Genomic DNA, 19,163 nt, shown 5'->3' with positions numbered 1-19,163 from the left:
ATTTATGTGGGTTTATTTTGTATCCTGCAACTTTGCTAAAGGTGTGGATTATTTCTAATAGCTTTTCAGTAGAATCTTTGGGGTTCTCATGTCATCAGCAAAGAGTGATAATTTCCTCATTGCCTACTCTAATTCCTTTAATCTCTTCCTTAACTCTTATTGCCAAAGCTAGCATTTCTAATACAATATTGAATAGTAATGGTGATAGTGGGCAACCTTGTTTCACTCCTGATCTTATTGGGAATGGTTGCAGTTTATCCCTATTACATATGATGCTTACTGATGGTTTTAAATAGATGCTACTGATTATTTTAAGGAAAAGTCCATTTATTCCTATACTCTCAAGTGTTTTTAATAGGAATGGATGTTGGATTTTATCGAATGCTTTTTCTGCATGTATTGATATGATCATATGGTTTTTGTTAATTTGTTTATTAATATTGGCCCAATGTGTTTTTAATAAAACCACATTGATTCTTTTGTGATTACCACTTCCTCTTCTAGATATGCTCTAGAATTTTAATAGGAATAGAAATCAAGCTCACTAGCTTGTAGTTTTCAGATTCTATTTTCTTCCCATAAAAAAAAATTCAAGACATTTGTCTTAAATTCCTTCCAGTTTTTTATTGATCTTTTATAGATCACTGAAATGGCTTATAACTGCTAGTACTTTCTGTATAAACAGATATATTGTATGTGTGTGTGTGTATATACATGTGTGTGCATGCACACATTGCCTTATGTATATATATTTATATGTTTGTCAAAGGACATCACATATTCTCTTAATATATTCTTGTTTATGTGGATATTAATTGTGTTGTATATTTATTTCAGGCTTTTTCATTTCTAGAATTATTTTCCTTGGAAGAAAAAATTGCAAAGAAGAGCAAAGTAGGATTTAGATGGCTCTGTCTTCTCTGCGGTCAGTTCTCATAGTGGATGAAGTCAGAGACAGGGGCCAGATTTTATCATTATAGTTTCATCAATCCTAAGCACCTTTCCTAGCTCCTACTTTAAACATAGTTTTTTCCCTAATATACTCCCCTTCCTCAAGAGAAAAAAAAAAACCCTCACTGAAAACAGTAACAGAAAACAAACAAAAAAAAACTCCAACAATCCTTTGCTGTCATTCTTTTCTTTCCTCAACCACCTCTTTTCATTCTCAACTTTTGTACCCAGACACTATTCTTAGAATACTATTCTATTAATTGTTTTTAACTTAACTTGTTTTATCTATACATTTTTTCTATCTAAGTTGATTGGCAAGTTTCCTGTGGAGTCATGTTGATCTTTTTAGACAACACCTGATAACACAGATCAAAGGCATACTTCACGTGAAGAATTTTGTCCAGCCATTTAACCAGACCTGAATTGATTTAATTGCACCATTGACCTCCTTTCCCGAAGTTCTTCCCCCCAATCTTTTAATCTTTCCACAAGAATGCCATGAGATATCTTATTAAACTCTTTGTTCATCTGTGTCTACAACTGATATGATTCTGCTGGTCTCTGATAAACTTGCTTAGTTCATCATTCTCTCTTCTGAACTTTTAAAGCACATATTATCATCTGTACTATACATCTTGAACTTAATCGGGTAATGTCTTACATGTGTGAATTTTGTAAATGTTTTAACTTATCTAATGATAGTTTCTAGTAGATTGTTTTTTAACAGTTGGTATAAGACTATATAGGTATTATACTTGCATTCTGCAAGCATTTTAATTTAAAAAAATTAAGACAATAGTTAGCATTTATATTGTGCTTTGCAGAACTCCATACAAATATTATTTCATTTGATTTTTACAATAATACTCTATTCACTATACTATCAGCTCTTTCCAGTTATAGAAAAATTTTGTAATTCTTGAGGGAAACTGGATAGAAATTTCTCTTTAAAATTTTTGAAGGTGTTTCTATTAAAGAAAAAAAAAGATGAATTTGTTATATGATACATTAAATTATCTGATCTATATTTATTGCTCTTTCCTGTTTAGTTCCATTTGAGGGGTGATTTTATGCAATGGCTTCAAGCCACAGTTCTTCACCAGTGCCTCAAGCAAGTAGCAGTGATGTTTTCTTTAAAAAGGAGGTAGATTCTACTAAACATATTCGACCTGTACAGTCACTGCCAGATGTGTGTCCCAAGGAACCCACAGGTAATGAATTCCCTTTTTAAAATAGCATAGTATAGTTAAATATAGTGAAATATCATATTTGGTTTTTGAAAAAGAGTAAATCTTAATTCCCTAAATTAGAATAATTTATTTATTTATATATATATGTATATATATATATATATATATTTTTTTTTTTTTTTTAACTCTTTACAACTGTAGATCCTTTACATAAAATAAGGATTTTAATTAAATAAAAGGTTTGGGGCATTTTTCTGAAGGCTAAGATAGACAAATTTAGATTGTTATATACAGATTTGTTTGATTAAAACATTACTGAAAATTATTTTAGGTGGTATGTGTAAAATAGAATTTGTTATTTTTGTTTTCCAAACCACATGCACATGTCTCTACTTATGTCCCTATCATGTTTAACTTTGTTATGTAAAATTAAATTAATATTATTTCCTAAAAATGAATTTTGATAATTTTAAACTTTATTATATAAAATTAAATTTATATTATTATTTTCTAAAAAAAAAAAAAAAAGACAAACTTTTTTTTTTTTCCTTTAAAAGCGATTGTAAAGGCTGATTTTTTTTTTTCTTTTCTGTTTTTCTGCAGGTGATTCACATAGCTTATGTGATGCCCCATCTCTAGTTGCAGATCAACATAGATGGACTATTTATCATTCCAAAGTAAATCTTCCAGCAGCATTAAATGATCCTAGATTAGCAAAAAGAGAATCTGATTTCTTCACAAAAACATGGGGTCTAGACTTTGTGGACACAGAAGTCATGCCTTCATTCTACCTCCCACAAATCAGCAAAGAACATTTTGCAATATATCAACAGGAAATCTCTCAGGTGAAATTATTTCTTGATTCTTTCTTTTTTCCTTCCTTACTTCCTTCAATTAGTCAAGATCCATATGCTAACTCCCATGGCAAATATATACAGTGAATTAAAACAAATTCATACATCAGCCATCCCTCCCTCCTTCCCAGTTTGTCTTATTTTACATTCTGAGTCCTTCACCTCTCAATATCAGGAGATGGTTAGCATTTTTGATCAATAGTCTTCTGGAATCCTGGTTGGCCATTCCACTCATAAAAGTTCAATATAAGTAATATCAACACAGTAGTTAAGCATAATTTCATCACATTTGTGTACCATGAATTGTTGCTCCATTTTGTAATTTATGTTCACAATCATAATTCTTCATATTTCCATTAAATTAAATCTTCATGTTCCCGTTCATTGACACCTTAAAAGAAAGCTACAAATATTTTTGTACATCCTTGGTGTTTGTTTTGCTTGGGACTGATCCCATCTTAATTTACTCTGCCTCTCATTCCTTGTCTATTTTGGATATTTTTATTCTATTAATAGGTTTTTTAAAGTCTATAATTCTTTGTATGAATGTTTGTAGAAAATACTCTTTACCAACTTTTAGTAGGGCTGTTCTTTATTACATAGTTCAATATCTGAAGCTTTATCCTCATTTTAATGAGAAAAAATTATTTCTTCACTGCAAATTTTAGTGGAGTTCTAATCTGAATCCTTGTTGATAGGTGACCTTCAATTAGTTTTGAAAATTTTCAAATATAAATTTTATCTAAATTTAATGTTATACCTTAATTCCGACATCAGTGTCTTATTATCTTGCTGTAATAAGTGTAGTTGTTTTAATATAAGATTTTTAACAGATGTCTTGCAAAAAAAACTCTGCTTATCACAAATTTTCATAAAATATTTAAATATTTAGTAAGCTTAATTATTCCTCTTTTTTCTATCAGTAACAACATCTAAATTTTATTAATTCTTTTTGTTGTTGTTAATGTTTTTTGGGGGCAGGCATTTGGGGTTAAGTGTTAAGTGTCTGAGGTCTGATTTGATCTCAAATCCTCCTGACTTTAGGGCCTATCCTCTGTCTAGGCACCATCTAGCTGCCTCAACACTTTTTGTTTTTTACATTTCCTAATCTGATCATATCATATTTTATACTGGAATTTGTTGTATATGTAATTTGTTAATAATGTATTTGGCTATTGATATTTAATTTTACTCTACAATGCTACTTTCCATGTTGAATATGACCATAAGTAGACTTGAGTTTTCAGAGGGTTTTTGTTTAATGTTCTTAGATCCATGAATTGTCCCATTAACAATGAGTTAAATGAATATCTTATACCACATCTTCTGGGTCAATTTATGTGAGCAATTGGTGGCTTTTTTCTTGAGTATTCAATTCAGATTTCACAATTATATGTTATCTGACATTTATATAGCAGTTCTTTTATATTTCTCATCCATTCCCACAATACCTCTGGAGACAGTTGATGTTTTTACTAATGAAAATTTATAGAAAGTTTAGGGTATTTTTTGCTACAGGTCATTAAATGAATTAGTGACAGGTGAGAATAGAAGCCAGCGATCCTGACTAATTGTCCAATGCTTTTTCTTGTGTTAGACTGCCCCTTTGTGGACAGTGCTTCAAACGTTCAGCTCCATATTGCACATATCCCCTAAAGTGACAGAAATACTAGTGGTAATTTCTGATGCTGACTTTGAGTCAGAATAAGATTTTATGCTAGTACATAGGATTCAGTGTCAGTAAGTAGTTTATATCTGAATTTAATATGTATATATTTAAGATGCTGCATTTCTTTTAAAATAATCTTTTATGCTCCCTCACCAGGAATTCAGATGCATTTCTCATTTGCTTTGCTTTTTTGCTGTTGTTCTAACTCTCTGTAAATTTTTATTAAGTATGTCAAGTGGATTGACCATTAACTTATAATCTTGCCACCGATAATAATGATAATGCACATTTATTTAGTACTTTAACATATACAATATGATTTCTTCACAATTAAATTTTACAGGTAATGAAACAGAAAAATTAACTTGCCCCAGGTTTGTAACAGAGGCAGTATTTGAACTTAGGTCTCTAGACTTTTTGTCTAATATTATTTCCCATGTATCACAAATAAATATACTTTTAGTTGTATTCCTAGTTGTTGAGACTAATGGAAAAATTTGGAGAATTTGGGGAGCATACTGTACTAACATATATTGAAACATTTTTATAATTTATAAACCCACATTATCTTCTGGTAGTGATGACACAATTTTGTCTTGATTTTTTTTTTTTTAATAGAGAGAGAAAATTCATGAGAGATGCAAGACTATTTGTCCTCCAAAAGATACCTTTGATAGGACTCTCTTACATACTCATGGTATGGTACATATTTTATTTAAGATCACGTAACATAGTACTTTGAGTGAAATAAGAACTTACATACTTGTTTAAATGAATAAAGAATAACATTAATTTGGAGACTGTTACTGTCTACATAAAAATAAGTGCATATTCTACTTCATAGTAACATTTTTGGTTTTTGTACTTTATTATTATAATAACTTTAATAAGTATTTTTAACAAGGCCTCTTCTTTCTCCTCCTCCTCTATTCTAATATGTGTGTTTGATTATAATAATATTGGCAGGGAAGAGTGTTTGTGACTAGGAAAAATAATTTTTTTTTCTCCCTGAGGCTGGGGTTAAGTGACTTGCTCAGGGTCACACAGCTAGAAAATGTTAAGTATCTGAGATCAGATTTGAACTCAAGTCCTCCTGAATTCAAGGCTGGTGCTCTATCCACTGCGCCACCTAGCTGCCCCAGGAAAAATAATTTTTTAAAAAATTTCAGTGTTTTAATAGAAAACTATCTCTTGATTTTAAGGGATTCTTCATGAATTGATAAATATTTTGGACAATTTTTTAAATTCTTCTATTCCTTAGATTAAATAGCCTTTTAAAATATATCTTTTTGCTGTTAGATTTTGAATTTATTTTTCTTAACATAAAGTTTGTTGTATTTTCTGCTTTTTGTAAGATTATGTTAAAGTTCAAAGAAGTTTCTTATAACTACCAAATATAGCAGATTTAATCTTACTAATGCTTTATATTCAAATGATTATTAGAAAACATTTTGCTTTGTCTAGTAAAATAGACATCTAAAATACATGTTTCTTATGGCATCTGCACAGTTAATATGAAATATGTAATACTTCCTGTTCAGTGCCTAGTGTAGTGCTGGTTACCCAGGATGGCAAATGTACAAATGTTGAGATGGTTATTGTGTTGTGGGCCCCTAGTACAAGAGGTTTTATTTAAGGCTACAATGAAAAAAAAGGAGTTCATAATACATTCTTTTCTTTTTCTTACAGATAAATCCAGGACAGATCTGGAACAAGTACCTAAGGTATTTAAAGAAAAATTTTCCTTTCAGATGTTCAGAATCTTATCTTTCAAGAATAGCTCACCCTCTTCATAGGATCATAACTTTAAAGCTAGGAAGAAAATCGAACATTATCTAGTGCAGCCCCCTTATTTTATAGATGAGGAAACTGAAGTACAAGAAAATTAATCGTTTTACTATTAAGCTTAGTGTATATCAAAGTTTAGAAGTTATCTGTAGAATTTCTAGGTTTTTTTTTTTTTTAAATCTCTATCTTCAGGGGAAAGTCTAGGAAAGGGATTTGAAGAGGTCGGGATAATTTTCATTTGGTGGTGGTGTCTATGTGTTAGACTTGTCAGGAAGGGACTTCAGAGCATAGTGCGAGGTGGGTTTGGAGGAGAAGCCAAGTCGGGCATGAGAAGGGGTAGAGTAAAAACCTGGGAAGTCAGTCCCATTAGGTCACAATGTAGAATATAGGAAAGGAGAGTAGATGTGATAAAACTGGAAAGGGAGATGAGAACTAGATTGTAAAGGACCCTTAATACTAGGATGAGAAGTTATTTTATTTTGTAGGTAATAATTTGTAGCCACTGATAATTTTTGAATAGAAGAATGATATGATTTGAAGAACCCATTAGGAAGATTATTCTGAAAGTATAGTGAGGATGAATTGAAGAGAACAGTCGAGACTTAAAGTAGAAAGTATATTATAAAACTTGAGGTAGAAAGTCATTGTGAAGGTCGGGGAAGAGATAATGAGGATCTGAACTAGAGAGGTCAAAATGGAAATTAGTAGATATGTTCTGCCCCCTAAATATATGTCCCTCAAGGGTCTGTCTTAGGCCTACTTCTCCTACCCCCTCCTCCTGTGTTTGTGATCTCAGCAACTCTCATAGGTTAAGTTTTCATCTTTACGAGAAAACTCACAGATAATGCCAGTTGAACATCTTCAGTTAGAGGGTATTCGTCCAAAACAGTTCATTATCTGACCACTCCAGCCCCAAACACACTCTTCTCAACTTCTTTTTTTCCCCCACGTCACTCAGATTTGTGAATTCAGTGTCATCTACTCTTCCCTCTCCTTTACATGGCCCTCACATTCAATGCATTGCCTCAACATATTTCATGTCAATCTCTTACTCTCCACTTACATGGTCCCCACTGTAGTGAATTATTGCAATAGCAGCCCAATTAATTTTATTGCCTCATATCTTTCCTCTTTCTGATCTGTTTTCCATGTAGCTACCAAATTAGTAGTCTTTAAGCAAAGATCTGATTATGTCATTTCCCTGAACAAGAATTGTTGAAGTAGAGCTCTTTTCTCAATATACAATAAAACACAAATCTCTGTAAGACATTCAAAGCCCTCCCAGATTGTCTGCAGCCTTCTTTCCATACATATATTCTTCTTCTTCACTTATAGTTTTTCTCATACTAGCCTACTTATTTTATATTTGTGGATTTCATACATGATATTTTATATGCTTCTGTACAAGCTATTTCTTTGCATGTCTGGAGTGCCCTCCCTTTACCACTTTCAGTAGTAATCCCTAGCTTCTTCCAGAATTTAGCTCAATTGCAAATTCCCACATGATACTTTTCCTGGTTCTCTTCAGTGGTTAGTGCCTTCTTTAACAACAGAAAAAAAAAAAAAAAAAAAAAGGTTTTTATTGATTTAACAGAATAGATTGTTTCCTTCCTGTAACATGTAAGCTCACTGTTGTCAAGAATGATTTAATTTTTTTTTGTTTTTTTTAAATTCTGAGGACCTAGCACAATGTGCTAAATACTGCTTGTTGAATGAATGAATGAAAAGATGAATTTGATTTTGGAAAATTTAAGTTTGAAATGCCAGGAGGACATCTAGATAGAGATAGCAAAAAGGCATTTGGGAATTTGGCTAATTTTTTTTTCTTTGAGAATATCTTTTGTCTTTTGGATACAGGTAACTCTCCATACTTTCTGATTGATTTCCCTTCTTAGCAGCCAAAAACATTCTCTAGGGGTAATATTGCAGGAAAGATTAAAGAAATGTTAAGGAACCTATAAGTTCCACAATGACCTCCAATACAGAGAGTGTGCTCCTATCCATTCCATTGCCCCAGCTCAAGCTGGTTTGATTAGATTGTTTTGATTTGATTGTACATTAATTATTTGAAATCTTAAACCACACATTTTCTTTTAATCTGCTTACTTCATTCACATGTATCTTGAAGATTTATTACTTGTCATACTCTTATGAATGTTTGAAGGGATATGACAAAGTGCTTGGGAGAGATTGAGGTTTTTTGTGTTTTTTTTTAGATTTTTTTGAAACCAGATTTTGCCTTGGAAGATCCCTTAACATTTAATTCAGTTTTACCATGGTCTCATTTTAACACTGCTGGGGGAAAAGGAAATCGTGATGCAGCATCCTCAAAGTTGCTTCAAGAAAAGGTAAATTTTCATTGTGAGATTATTCATTGTGACTTTTGAAAGTCACATGGACTATTCCATTTTTAAAACATGGTATGATTTCTTTGTAAGACTAAATTATTTAGTTTTAAATATTTCTTTAAACTATTGATGGAAGGAGAAAAATTTGTTGTTCAAGAATTTCTCACCTCATATTTAAAAGAATTTTCATTAGAAGCTATGCAATCCATAACATAAACATTGCATTTTTAGTATGAGCACAACTTAGAAATTTACTTAAGTAGTCATTTAAAATGGCAAGTGAAACTGGACTAGATTTTGGCTCATTATCTTTAAAATTACTAAAGGCAATGTAGTAAGTTTTAAAAAAGTGGAATCAGGAGATTTAGATTAGAGTCTTGATTTTAACCCTTAGCAATTGTCTTGGGCAAATAGTTTCCTCTTTCTCATTAGTAAAATGAGGACAGTAATACTTGTATATTCTGCCTTGGAATTGTGAGGAAAATAGTAAACTTAACGTTGCTATGTAAATGTTAATCTTATTGGAGATTTTATTTTTTATAAATGTCTCATTAAAGCATGAAATGACAGTTTATAACATTTGGTGATAATTTTCTTGTTCAGTCCACAGAAGTGATTGTTTTGAAACAGTACTTTTTGTTGTTAAAACAAAATACAGTAATTTCATTTCATCCTTTTTTTTTTTTTTTTTTTTGTGCTTAGTCTTATTAGCCATCATCTCTTCTTTAAAATTTATCGAGTAAATAAATACATGGAGACATTTGCATATACTAATTTGATAATTCCGTAGTTAAAAGAATTGCCTTTTGGAGTACATTTGTTTTAAAATTATAATAAAACATAAAGTTCCATAGTTTGATCAGACTAACAAAGGCATCGGTATTTAATCTCTATTCTTTGCATTCAGGCCTAGAACATTCATACTGTGTCAGGTAGTGAGTGAGTCCTTATCTGGGAAGAAAATACATTGCTTTACTCTCTAGTGACACCTTATGGCAGACTGAAAGTATAACCTTGACGAGCTCCCTAGTAAGTCTGAGTTCTCCTTAATAATGAAGCACTTTTGTTGTTAGGAAGAAAAGGGGGAGAAGATCAGAGAAGATCCCCTTTCTCATAGACCATAATAAAGAGGTTACCTTCTCTTTACCAGCAATCCTCCTTTGAAAAAGATTAGCCCCTTTGCTATATAAAGTATGGAGTTTTCTAGGATTTAGAGATGAAAGACATCTTAGAAATTTCTTCTAACCTCTTCATATTACAGATAAGGAAATTGAGATTAGCGATTTTTTGAGATGATCCAGGCCACTGTACTGTGCTTGAATTCTCCAAAGGAAAGATAAAATCCCCTTTCATTTAAAAAAATTAATTATTTTAAAAAAATAATAGCTTTTTATTTTCAAAATTTATGCAAATAGTTTTCAATATTCACTCTTGCAAAACCTTGTATTCTAAAATTTTTTCCCTCCCTTCTCCCTATCCCCTCCCCTGGACAGCAAGTAATCCAATATATTTAACAAACTAGTTTTTAAACATCTTTGAAAGAAAATAGAAAACCATATTTAAACATTTTAACTTATATGGGGAAAATTTATACATTTTAATTTAGGAGGTATTATTGCTATTGCTATTTCTATGTCCTAAAGTGATATGTCTTTAAGTAGGTTCAGGATTGTCTCAGCATTGAGAAATTTAAGAAACAAGTTGTTGGAATGTGTAGGGAATATATATACTTAGGAGATAGAAAACATTGAAGCATTCTAACTTATAGAAATTAGAATTTATTTGGTTTTGCCAAATACTTTAGTAATTAAATTTCAGTTGTGTTTGAAATAAAATATTACATGTAAATTGATTTGGGGGGTATTTTTTAAATTTAAAAAATTTTAAATCTGGAGTTGAAAATGAGACAAAATTTGAGCAAACTGAAAATAAAATTAATTAAAAGAATAGAAAATTCTTTCTGATCCAAGTGATCCCTAAGGATTTATTCTTTCATTAAAAGCATTCTATGTACTTATAACTAATATGATGTTGTTAACATGAACTTGAGACATTTGAATCAATAAAGGAAGTTAATTTTTTCCTCTTCTCTCCTAGAATCATGGATCTAGAGCAGCAAAGAATTTGAGAGGCCATTTAGTTAGACTCCTCATTTTACATATGAGGGAACTGAAGCTGGAGGTTAAGTGATGTCTCAGAGTCATACAGGCAGTCATTCTACATATATCCTTTAGAATTGGAGGACTCAATTCAGGGAAGATTTAATTGTTTGCTATGTGCAAAACACTGATAACATAAACTGGAAGCATATAGTTCTAGTGACAGATGTAAGAAATATATGTGAATGTAAGGAAGCTCAAAAGAAATAAGATATTCAGTAGAAGGAAAGATCACATTTAGCTGATGATATCTATGGGGAGGATTAGCAGGTTTTGTGGAGGAGGTAGAACCTAAACAGGATCTTGAAGGAAGAAAGAGATTTCAGTAAGGTGATTATTTGATGTAAAAGTCTTTCTTGTTGTAGCCTTTGTTGCTTCTTTCCTTTTCTAATCTTTGGTTCAGATTTAGATCCTACTATTTATTATTTATATTATTTATTATTAATATATTATATTATTGTTATTTATATGTTATATATTATATTCTATATATATGTAATATGTTATGTTTTGTCTATATTATATTATATATCTATATATATTATATTATTTATATTTAGATCTGTGTTTATAATTGTTATGTTTCTTCTGCTCTGGGTACAAGGAGATTTTAAAAGTATTTCCCTGGTTGTATAACTGAAAGACTAGGTCTGTTGTTAATCCTTTATAATATCCCCATATTTTCTAACAAAGTTCATAGTCCATTGTAGAGAATAGCATCAAAGTTAGTAGTAGGTATCCTCTTGATTTGTAGAAACCCCGTTTTTCCATAAATGAAAGTCCTTCCACTATGCTTTTAGTAATTCTCATCTGCTTAATGATAAAACACAGAATCTGAGTTGGAAGAGATCTCAAGGGCAATTTAGCCCACTTCATACTTTTTTTAATAAAGCTTTTTATTTTCAAAATATATGCATAGTTTTCAACACTTACCTTGCAAAATCTTGTGTTCCAGATATTTTTTTCTCCCACTTTTCCATCCCCTACTCCTTTCCTAGATGGCAAGTAATCCAGTATATGTTAAACATGTGCAGTACTTCTATACATATTTCTACAATTATCATGCTGTACAAGAAAAAAAATGAGAAAGAAAACAAAATGCAAGCAAACAACAACGAAAAGTAAAAATGCTATGTGTAATCACACTCAATCCCCACAGTCTTCTCTCTGGGTGCAATGGTTTTCTTCATCACAAGATCATTGGACTGAATCACCTGACTGTTAAAAAGAGCCACATCCATCAGAGTTGATTATCATATAATCTTATTGTTGCTGTTTATCATGTTCTTCTGGTCCTGCTCATTTCACTCAGCATCAGTTCATGCAAGTCTCTCCAAGCCTTTCTGAATTCATCCTGCTGGTCATTTCTTACAGAACAATAATATTCCATAACATTCATATACCATAACTTTTTCAGCCATTCTCCAGCTCTACTCAGTTTCCAGTTTCTTGCCACTACAAAGTGGGCTGCCACAAACATTTTTGCAAGTGAGTCCCTTTCCCTCCTTTTTGATCTCTTTGTGATACAAGCCCAGTACAGACACTATAGGATCAAAGGGCATGCACAGCCTTTGAGTATAGTTCCAAATTGTTTTCCAGAATGGCTGGCATTCACAATTCCATCAACAATGCATCACTATCCCAGTTTTCCCACATCCCCTCCAACATTCATCATTATCTTTTCCTGTCATCTTAGCTAATTCAAGAAGTACGGTGTAGTGGTACCTCAGAATTGCCTTAATTTGCATTTCTCATGTCATGTGATTTAGAGCATTTTTTCATATGACTAGAAATGGTTTTAATTTCTACATCTGAAAACTGTTCATAACCTTTGACCATTTATCAATTGGAGAATGGCTTGTATTAAAATTTTGAGTCATTCTCTATATATTTTAGAAACGAGGCCTTTATCAGAACCCTTCTATGTAAAAAACTTTTTTCCAGTTTTCAGCTTTCCTTCTAATTTTGTCTTGCAGTGGTTTTGTTTGTACAAAACCTTTTAAATTTAACATAATCAAAATTATCTATTTTGCATTTCATAATGTACTCTCATTCTTTGGCCATAAATTCCTTCCTTCTCCACAGATCTGAGAGGTAGACTATCCTTTGTTCTTCTAATTTTCTTATAGTATCATTTTTTTATATGTCATGAACCTATTTTGACCTTGGTATAGAATGTTAGGTGTTCATCTCATACTTTAACAATAGAATGTACTCAATATAGGTTAGCCTTTGCTTGAAAAGCCCTAGTGTCCACCTCTCTTAATCTTTGAGAAATTTTTCCTTGCATCAAACCTATGTTTGCTCTGTTGAATTTTATATGAATTATTCTTACTCCTGCCCATTGAAGTAAGGCATGATAAGGCTATAGGAGGTAGCATGTTATATAATAGGAAGCATGTTAGTCAGTAAACAACTGGGCTTAAATCCTGTCTATGGCATTTATTAGCTATGTGACTGTTGGTTCATTTAACACTTTTCTGACTCAATTTCCTTGTCTGTAAAATGGAGATAATAATAAAAAACTACCCAGAAGGGGCAGCTAGATAGCTCAGTGGATAAAGTGCCGGCCCTGAAGTCAGAAGACTCGAGTTCAAATTCGGCCTCAGACACATAACACTTCTTAGCTGTGTGACTCTGGGCAAGTCACTTAACTACAATTTCCTTAGCAACAAGGAAAAAAAACACCCAAACAAGCAAACCAAAAAAACTACCCAGAGGGTTACAAATGAAATCATGTCTAGAAAGTATTTTGCACATATAAAATCACTGTATAAACATAATGGTACTTATATTATTGCTTCCATATCTGAGCCTTTTAAATACTTATAGGACAGCTACCATGTTTTCTCCTCACTTTTGTTTTCTCTAGACTAAGCTTTCCTAGTGTCTTCAGTGGATTCTTATATGGCATGAAATTAAAATCTTTGCTGTCTTGGTTATGCTTTCCTGGATGAACACCAGCTTATCAGTGTTCTTTCTAAAATGAAACTGAAATGTATTTCTCCAGATGTGGTTTGACCAGAACAGAATACAACAGCATTGTCATCTCTCTCATCCTGGAAATGGTATCTCTTGTAATTCAGCCTAAAATTTCTCTAGTTTTCTTGGTTTCCACTTGTCCTTTTTGTATTATACTTACTGTCCACTGAAATTCCCAGGTTTTTTTAGATTAATTTCTATCTGAATTTTCCTCATCATGTATTTGCAGAATTAATTTTTTTTATTCCAAAATTTCGTATATCTCACTACTAATATCATGTTATTAGTTTCTACTCAGTGTTCTAGCTTGTCAAATCTTGATCTTGTTGGATGGTAATTGCCATTTAATGTGATGACTTTGTGTCATTTGCAATTTTGACAAGTGTGCCATCTATGTCTTTTTCCAAGGGATAGAAATATAAAAGAGCATGAGAACAGCTTCTTCTTCATAGAAAATGAGAAAATAGAGACTATTTGAGGAGTTCCCTCTTCCCCTTTCTGTATATCAAAACCCTTTGACTTTACCTTTACTTTTTTCTCTTTATGAGTCTTTAATGATGAGATGGTTCTTCTCCTTGCCAAGAAAAACTCTTTGTGCTCTTGATCCCTATGCCTCCTGTCTTGTCCTAATCTTCTTTCCTCTGATCTTCCGTCTTTCCTCATATTTCTCTTGCCTCCAAGAGTTGCTTGTGTCTCCTCCATTCTTTTAAAAACTTTTGTAAAACCCTGCCATTATCTCAAATATTCACCCTATATATTTTTTTGAACTTTTCACAGTCAGACTTCTGGAAAAAGCCATCTCTTTTTATTGTCTCCATTTCCTCTCACTTAATCCTTAATCCATTGCCTTTTTTTCTTTCAGCTCAAAAACTCAACTGAAATTGCTTTCTCATCTTAATTTGGAATGGTCAATTTTTCTCAAGATTACCATCATTTCCAGCCCAGCAACCAAATTGTATGAGGGAGAATGGATCCAAAATAGACTTTTTCCTATTGGTTCTTTCATATTTTGAAAGTTGAAATATTTAGGCAAGTTGAGATCATTTTTTTCTATAATTGGCAGTAGATATCTAGGTAATAGAAGGCTTCCATTACTAATGTAGCACATCTCTATTCTGGATTGTTATCCACTTGCTGAACTTTTTTTTCTATTTCTTCTTCTTTATCTGGGTGATCTGTAGTTTCATTCAGAGGACAATATTGTTTCTGTTTCTTCCTCTATTCTTCCTTGATCACATGTCCCACTTTCTCTATGACTATATTTTCTTAATATGCAATGTTATTGTATGTGGGGGAAATATTCTCCCTCTCTTACCTATCTTGTTTTCTTTGAATAAGACATACCTTTCCAGAACCATATTCTAGTTGTACGTCATATTTTAGCGAATAGTTTTTTGCCTCTTTACCTTATTTTATTCCTTTTGGAAGCTATACTCTGTCCATTTATGTATAGACATCTCAAGCCTTGGATATATAGGCTCTTTTCTTAGATTTTGTCTTTTGTGAATTTTTGGGCGCCTCTGCTGCTATTCTTTAAACATTGTAGCACTTTCAGTGAAATATCTTCAAAACTAAATTTTAATACCATTCTAATTTTCAGTTCATTAAACCTGCATTTAATCAAGTCCTGTTAATAAAGAATTGCAATTTATAAAACATGGCATAATATATAGGGTGTTGAGCTGAAGAGTTGAAGATCTGTTCCATAGAATGCCTTGTCCATTTGTTAGCTCTATAACCTTGGAGGAGCCACTTTACCTCAGCTTCTTCATCTGTAAAATGGAGTTTATGATGCAAAAAAATACATGAAAAGATTTAAATGGAGGGATTTTTTTACTTTAAGAAACAATCATAATTACTTTAAGAAGTAATCATATTAAAAGAAGTTTGATTTAAAGATGCTTTGTCCCTCTTTGGAAAGCAAATCTTCACATAAACTAGTGCTTTCTCTTGATCCTTCCCAAAAATAATGTAGTTATTGATTACATATATAACAAGATCACAGAAGCATTGATCTAGAACTCAAAGGCCCTTAAAAGGCATCTAGTCCAATACCCTTGTTTAAAACTAAACTTGCCTTTGTTGTTTCTTATTTGTTTTCATTATATTTTTGTTGGGTGGTTAACTTCACATGTGTACTTTTCCCTCTTAGGTTCACATTTTTAAATATGAAAAGTTCTAAAAGTTGTAATTTGCTTTTCCTTTTTTCATGATTGATATCTCTTCCCATGTTTTAGATACAAAGAAATTTTGTCATCCTTACCTGTGCCTTCCTCATTTTTTCCCCTCATGCCATTGAAACTATTATTTCCGAGGTCACAGGGCTATTTCTGTGGAATGCTTCCCAAGTTTAGAGCCATTCCTAACCCCCCCACACTTTTTAAAAAAAATAGAATCATGTTAGAGGTTGTAGGTCTAGGGAGGAGAATATGCAAATTCTCAAAGGCAGGAGAAAGTAGCAAGGATGACTTTGGACATAGGTTAGTAATTCAGTCCGACTCAAGTGTGGTATATGCCACAGAGGTTATTTGAGCAGAAAAAAACGACAGGATCAAATGATGTAGTAAGATTAAGAACAAGATAAAAGGTGAGGGAAGACTAATTAGCAAGCATTCTTAAAAATTCAGCAGCTAGTAATGAAGATCTGAACTAGGATGACAGAAACAGAGTGAAAAGCAAGGGATGGATTTAAGTGATATTTAAGGAAGATATAGTATGACTTGGCATTTAATTGGATATGGGGGAGCTCAGTGAGAACTGTAACTTCATGGCTGTAGGTAATTTGGATGAAGGTAATATCACTAATCAGTTGGTAGAACTTTTTGGATATGGGCAGATGAATTCATTTTGAGATCTGCAGAGATTCTAGTTGCAAGTTGGAAATTTAAAACTGTAGTTTAAGAGAGAGATATAGTTTGGAGATAGAGATTTGGGAGTCATATTCATATTTGTAGTAATTAAAACTATATGATTGGATGAGATTGGTTCCCTTCCCCTCCTCCCCCCACAGCAATTAGGGTTAAATGACTTGCTCAGGGTCACACAGCTGGGAAGTATGAAGTGTCTGAGATCAAATTTGAACTCGTGTCCTCCTGATTTCAGGGCTGGAGCTCTATCCACTGTGTCACCTAGCTGCACTTAGGAGTTTCTTTCTTTCTTTTTTTTTGGGGGGGGGTGTTTGAGATTGTTAAAGAAGAATACAGGTAAGTGAGAGTAGAGGACAAAATCTTGGAGGGCATAAACATTGGAGGAAGAAGAAGAGGAGAAAGAAGCAGTAGGTAATAAAAGTAGGAGGAAGTAGGAAGAGAATCAGTTTTGAATAATATTCCTGAAACCAAGTGGCACAGAGTATCCCAAATGCAGGAGATGATCAGTTCTATCATGTATTAGAAAGGTTTTAGATTTAACAGTGATTGTTGGTGAGTGTGAAAGGAATATATATCTTCAGTGGCATGGTGGGAATAAGATATTAATGTATAATAGGTTAGGGATGAGATCAATAGAAGTACAGTTCCTTTTTCTTCTGCTAACTTTTTTTTAGATCCATATAAAAAAATGCTACAATTAGGAGATTACCTGATCCAGTGCTCTTAAAGATCTGCCCACGTGATTGTCATATCTTTTATATTAAGAAACTTGTACTTGTTTGATTATAACACAACATGAATTTTTTTTTCTTCCATTCTTAAGCTGAGCCATTATTTGGATATTGTGGAAGTAAACATTGCTCATCAGATCTCTCTACGTTCAGAAGCATTTTTTCATGCAATGACCTCTCAGCACGAATTGCAGGACTACCTCAAGAAAACTTCCAAGGCTGTAAAAATGCTTCGAGATAAAATTGCACAGATTGATAAAGTAATGTGTGAAGGATCTCTCCACATTTTAAGACTGGCACTTACCAGAAATAACTGTGTAAAAGTGTATAATAAACTGAAGTTAATGGCCACTGTGCACCAGACTCAACCTACAGTACAGGTGTTATTATCTACTTCTGAATATGTTGGAGCCTTGGACTTAATAGCAACAACCCAAGAAGTTCTACAGCAGGAACTTCAGGGCATTCATAGTTTTCGGTATGTATTAACTAATAAATTAGAAATAGTTTCATACTTGATGTGTGTTCAAATGTTCATTTGAAATATATTTATAATTAAATGGAGAGAACTTGTTTTTTCCTGGTATTTAATAGTGTTTTCAAATTCTTAATGTTATAGTAGTAGTTGTAATAACAAGTTAAAAGTCCATGTATATCACAAGACATTTGAATAAAGGCAAAAAACTAATTGAAGAAGTTAATGAATGAGTCTTAGTGTTTGTAGTTGAGTATTTGCAGCTTTAACAATGCAATTATTTTCTATGACATGTTAAGTTAAAGCCCTTTAAAAATCCTATTTGTTCAACTGATCAATAGGTAAAATTTATCACTTCCTCAATGGAAATGAGGGTCTTGGGCAAATAAGATTTTCCCCAATCTTCAGTACTACACTCTTTGTATAATTTTTTCCCATGACAAATGTGTTTTTTAATAGCACTGGCTATCAAGTATTTTTCCCCCCATCTTCAGGGAGGCATTGTAGAGGAATCAGTCTCTAGCTGTCAGGTCTCCCTAAAGGTTTTTGCTTATTTTCAAGGTGTCAGCTAGGCTATTTTGAAGTAATAATTTGTTAATTTTTGCTGGTGTTTTTCATTCTCAACTAGTCTCCTTTGCTCTTTAGTTTGGAGGTCTATATAGTATGATGCTTAGAACATGACTTCCTCACACTAACAAGTACTTTATTTGTAATTGTCATTGATGTGTGCTCTTTAAGAGCTATAGATTTTCTACATATCCTTGAAATAATATCCATTGTTAAAAATCATAGTTAAGAAAAACACATACACAGCATGTATGTATGGCATAATATCTATCACTTAACTGATAAAGAACTAGTTCAATATACAGAAACCACCTCAGTCCAATTTCATATGGTCAATAGTCATATATTCTGAATTAATCTAGTAGCACACATGCATAACTATTTCTTTCACAAAATAAAACCATATAAAAATTATTGCTCGTCCCAAGTAAGTCTACACACACACACACACACACACACACACACACACACACACAAAATATGAATGGGAGGTAATTTCAGAGGTAAAATACAAGAAGTTGGGATGGAAAGCTTCTTGCAGCAGGTGAGATTTGAGCTGAGTTTTGAGGAAAGCTGAGAAGC

The 19,163-nt window shown here is 32.4% G+C and overlaps 1 protein-coding gene across 1 annotated transcript in view; it reads left to right on the top strand.

The window, feature by feature from the left end:
* VPS54 (VPS54 subunit of GARP complex) overlaps nt 1–19,163 on the top strand; it is a 76,727-nt gene that overhangs the window by 19,346 nt on the left and 38,218 nt on the right. Inside the window, exons 2-7 of the mRNA XM_074287038.1 lie at nt 2,001–2,162; nt 2,745–2,986; nt 5,283–5,361; nt 6,354–6,388; nt 8,669–8,800; nt 17,632–18,017. Of these exons, the coding sequence (XP_074143139.1) occupies nt 2,027–2,162; nt 2,745–2,986; nt 5,283–5,361; nt 6,354–6,388; nt 8,669–8,800; nt 17,632–18,017 (1,010 nt within the window). The 5' untranslated portion in view covers nt 2,001–2,026. The remainder of the gene's footprint in view (nt 1–2,000; nt 2,163–2,744; nt 2,987–5,282; nt 5,362–6,353; nt 6,389–8,668; nt 8,801–17,631; nt 18,018–19,163) is intronic.

The sequence above is a fragment of the Sminthopsis crassicaudata genome, chromosome 2, assembly GCF_048593235.1.
Source record: "Sminthopsis crassicaudata isolate SCR6 chromosome 2, ASM4859323v1, whole genome shotgun sequence".
Lineage (NCBI taxonomy): Eukaryota > Metazoa > Chordata > Mammalia > Dasyuromorphia > Dasyuridae > Sminthopsis > Sminthopsis crassicaudata.
Note: the sequence above shows the minus strand (reverse complement) of the source record. Positions and strands in the feature narration are given on the sequence as shown.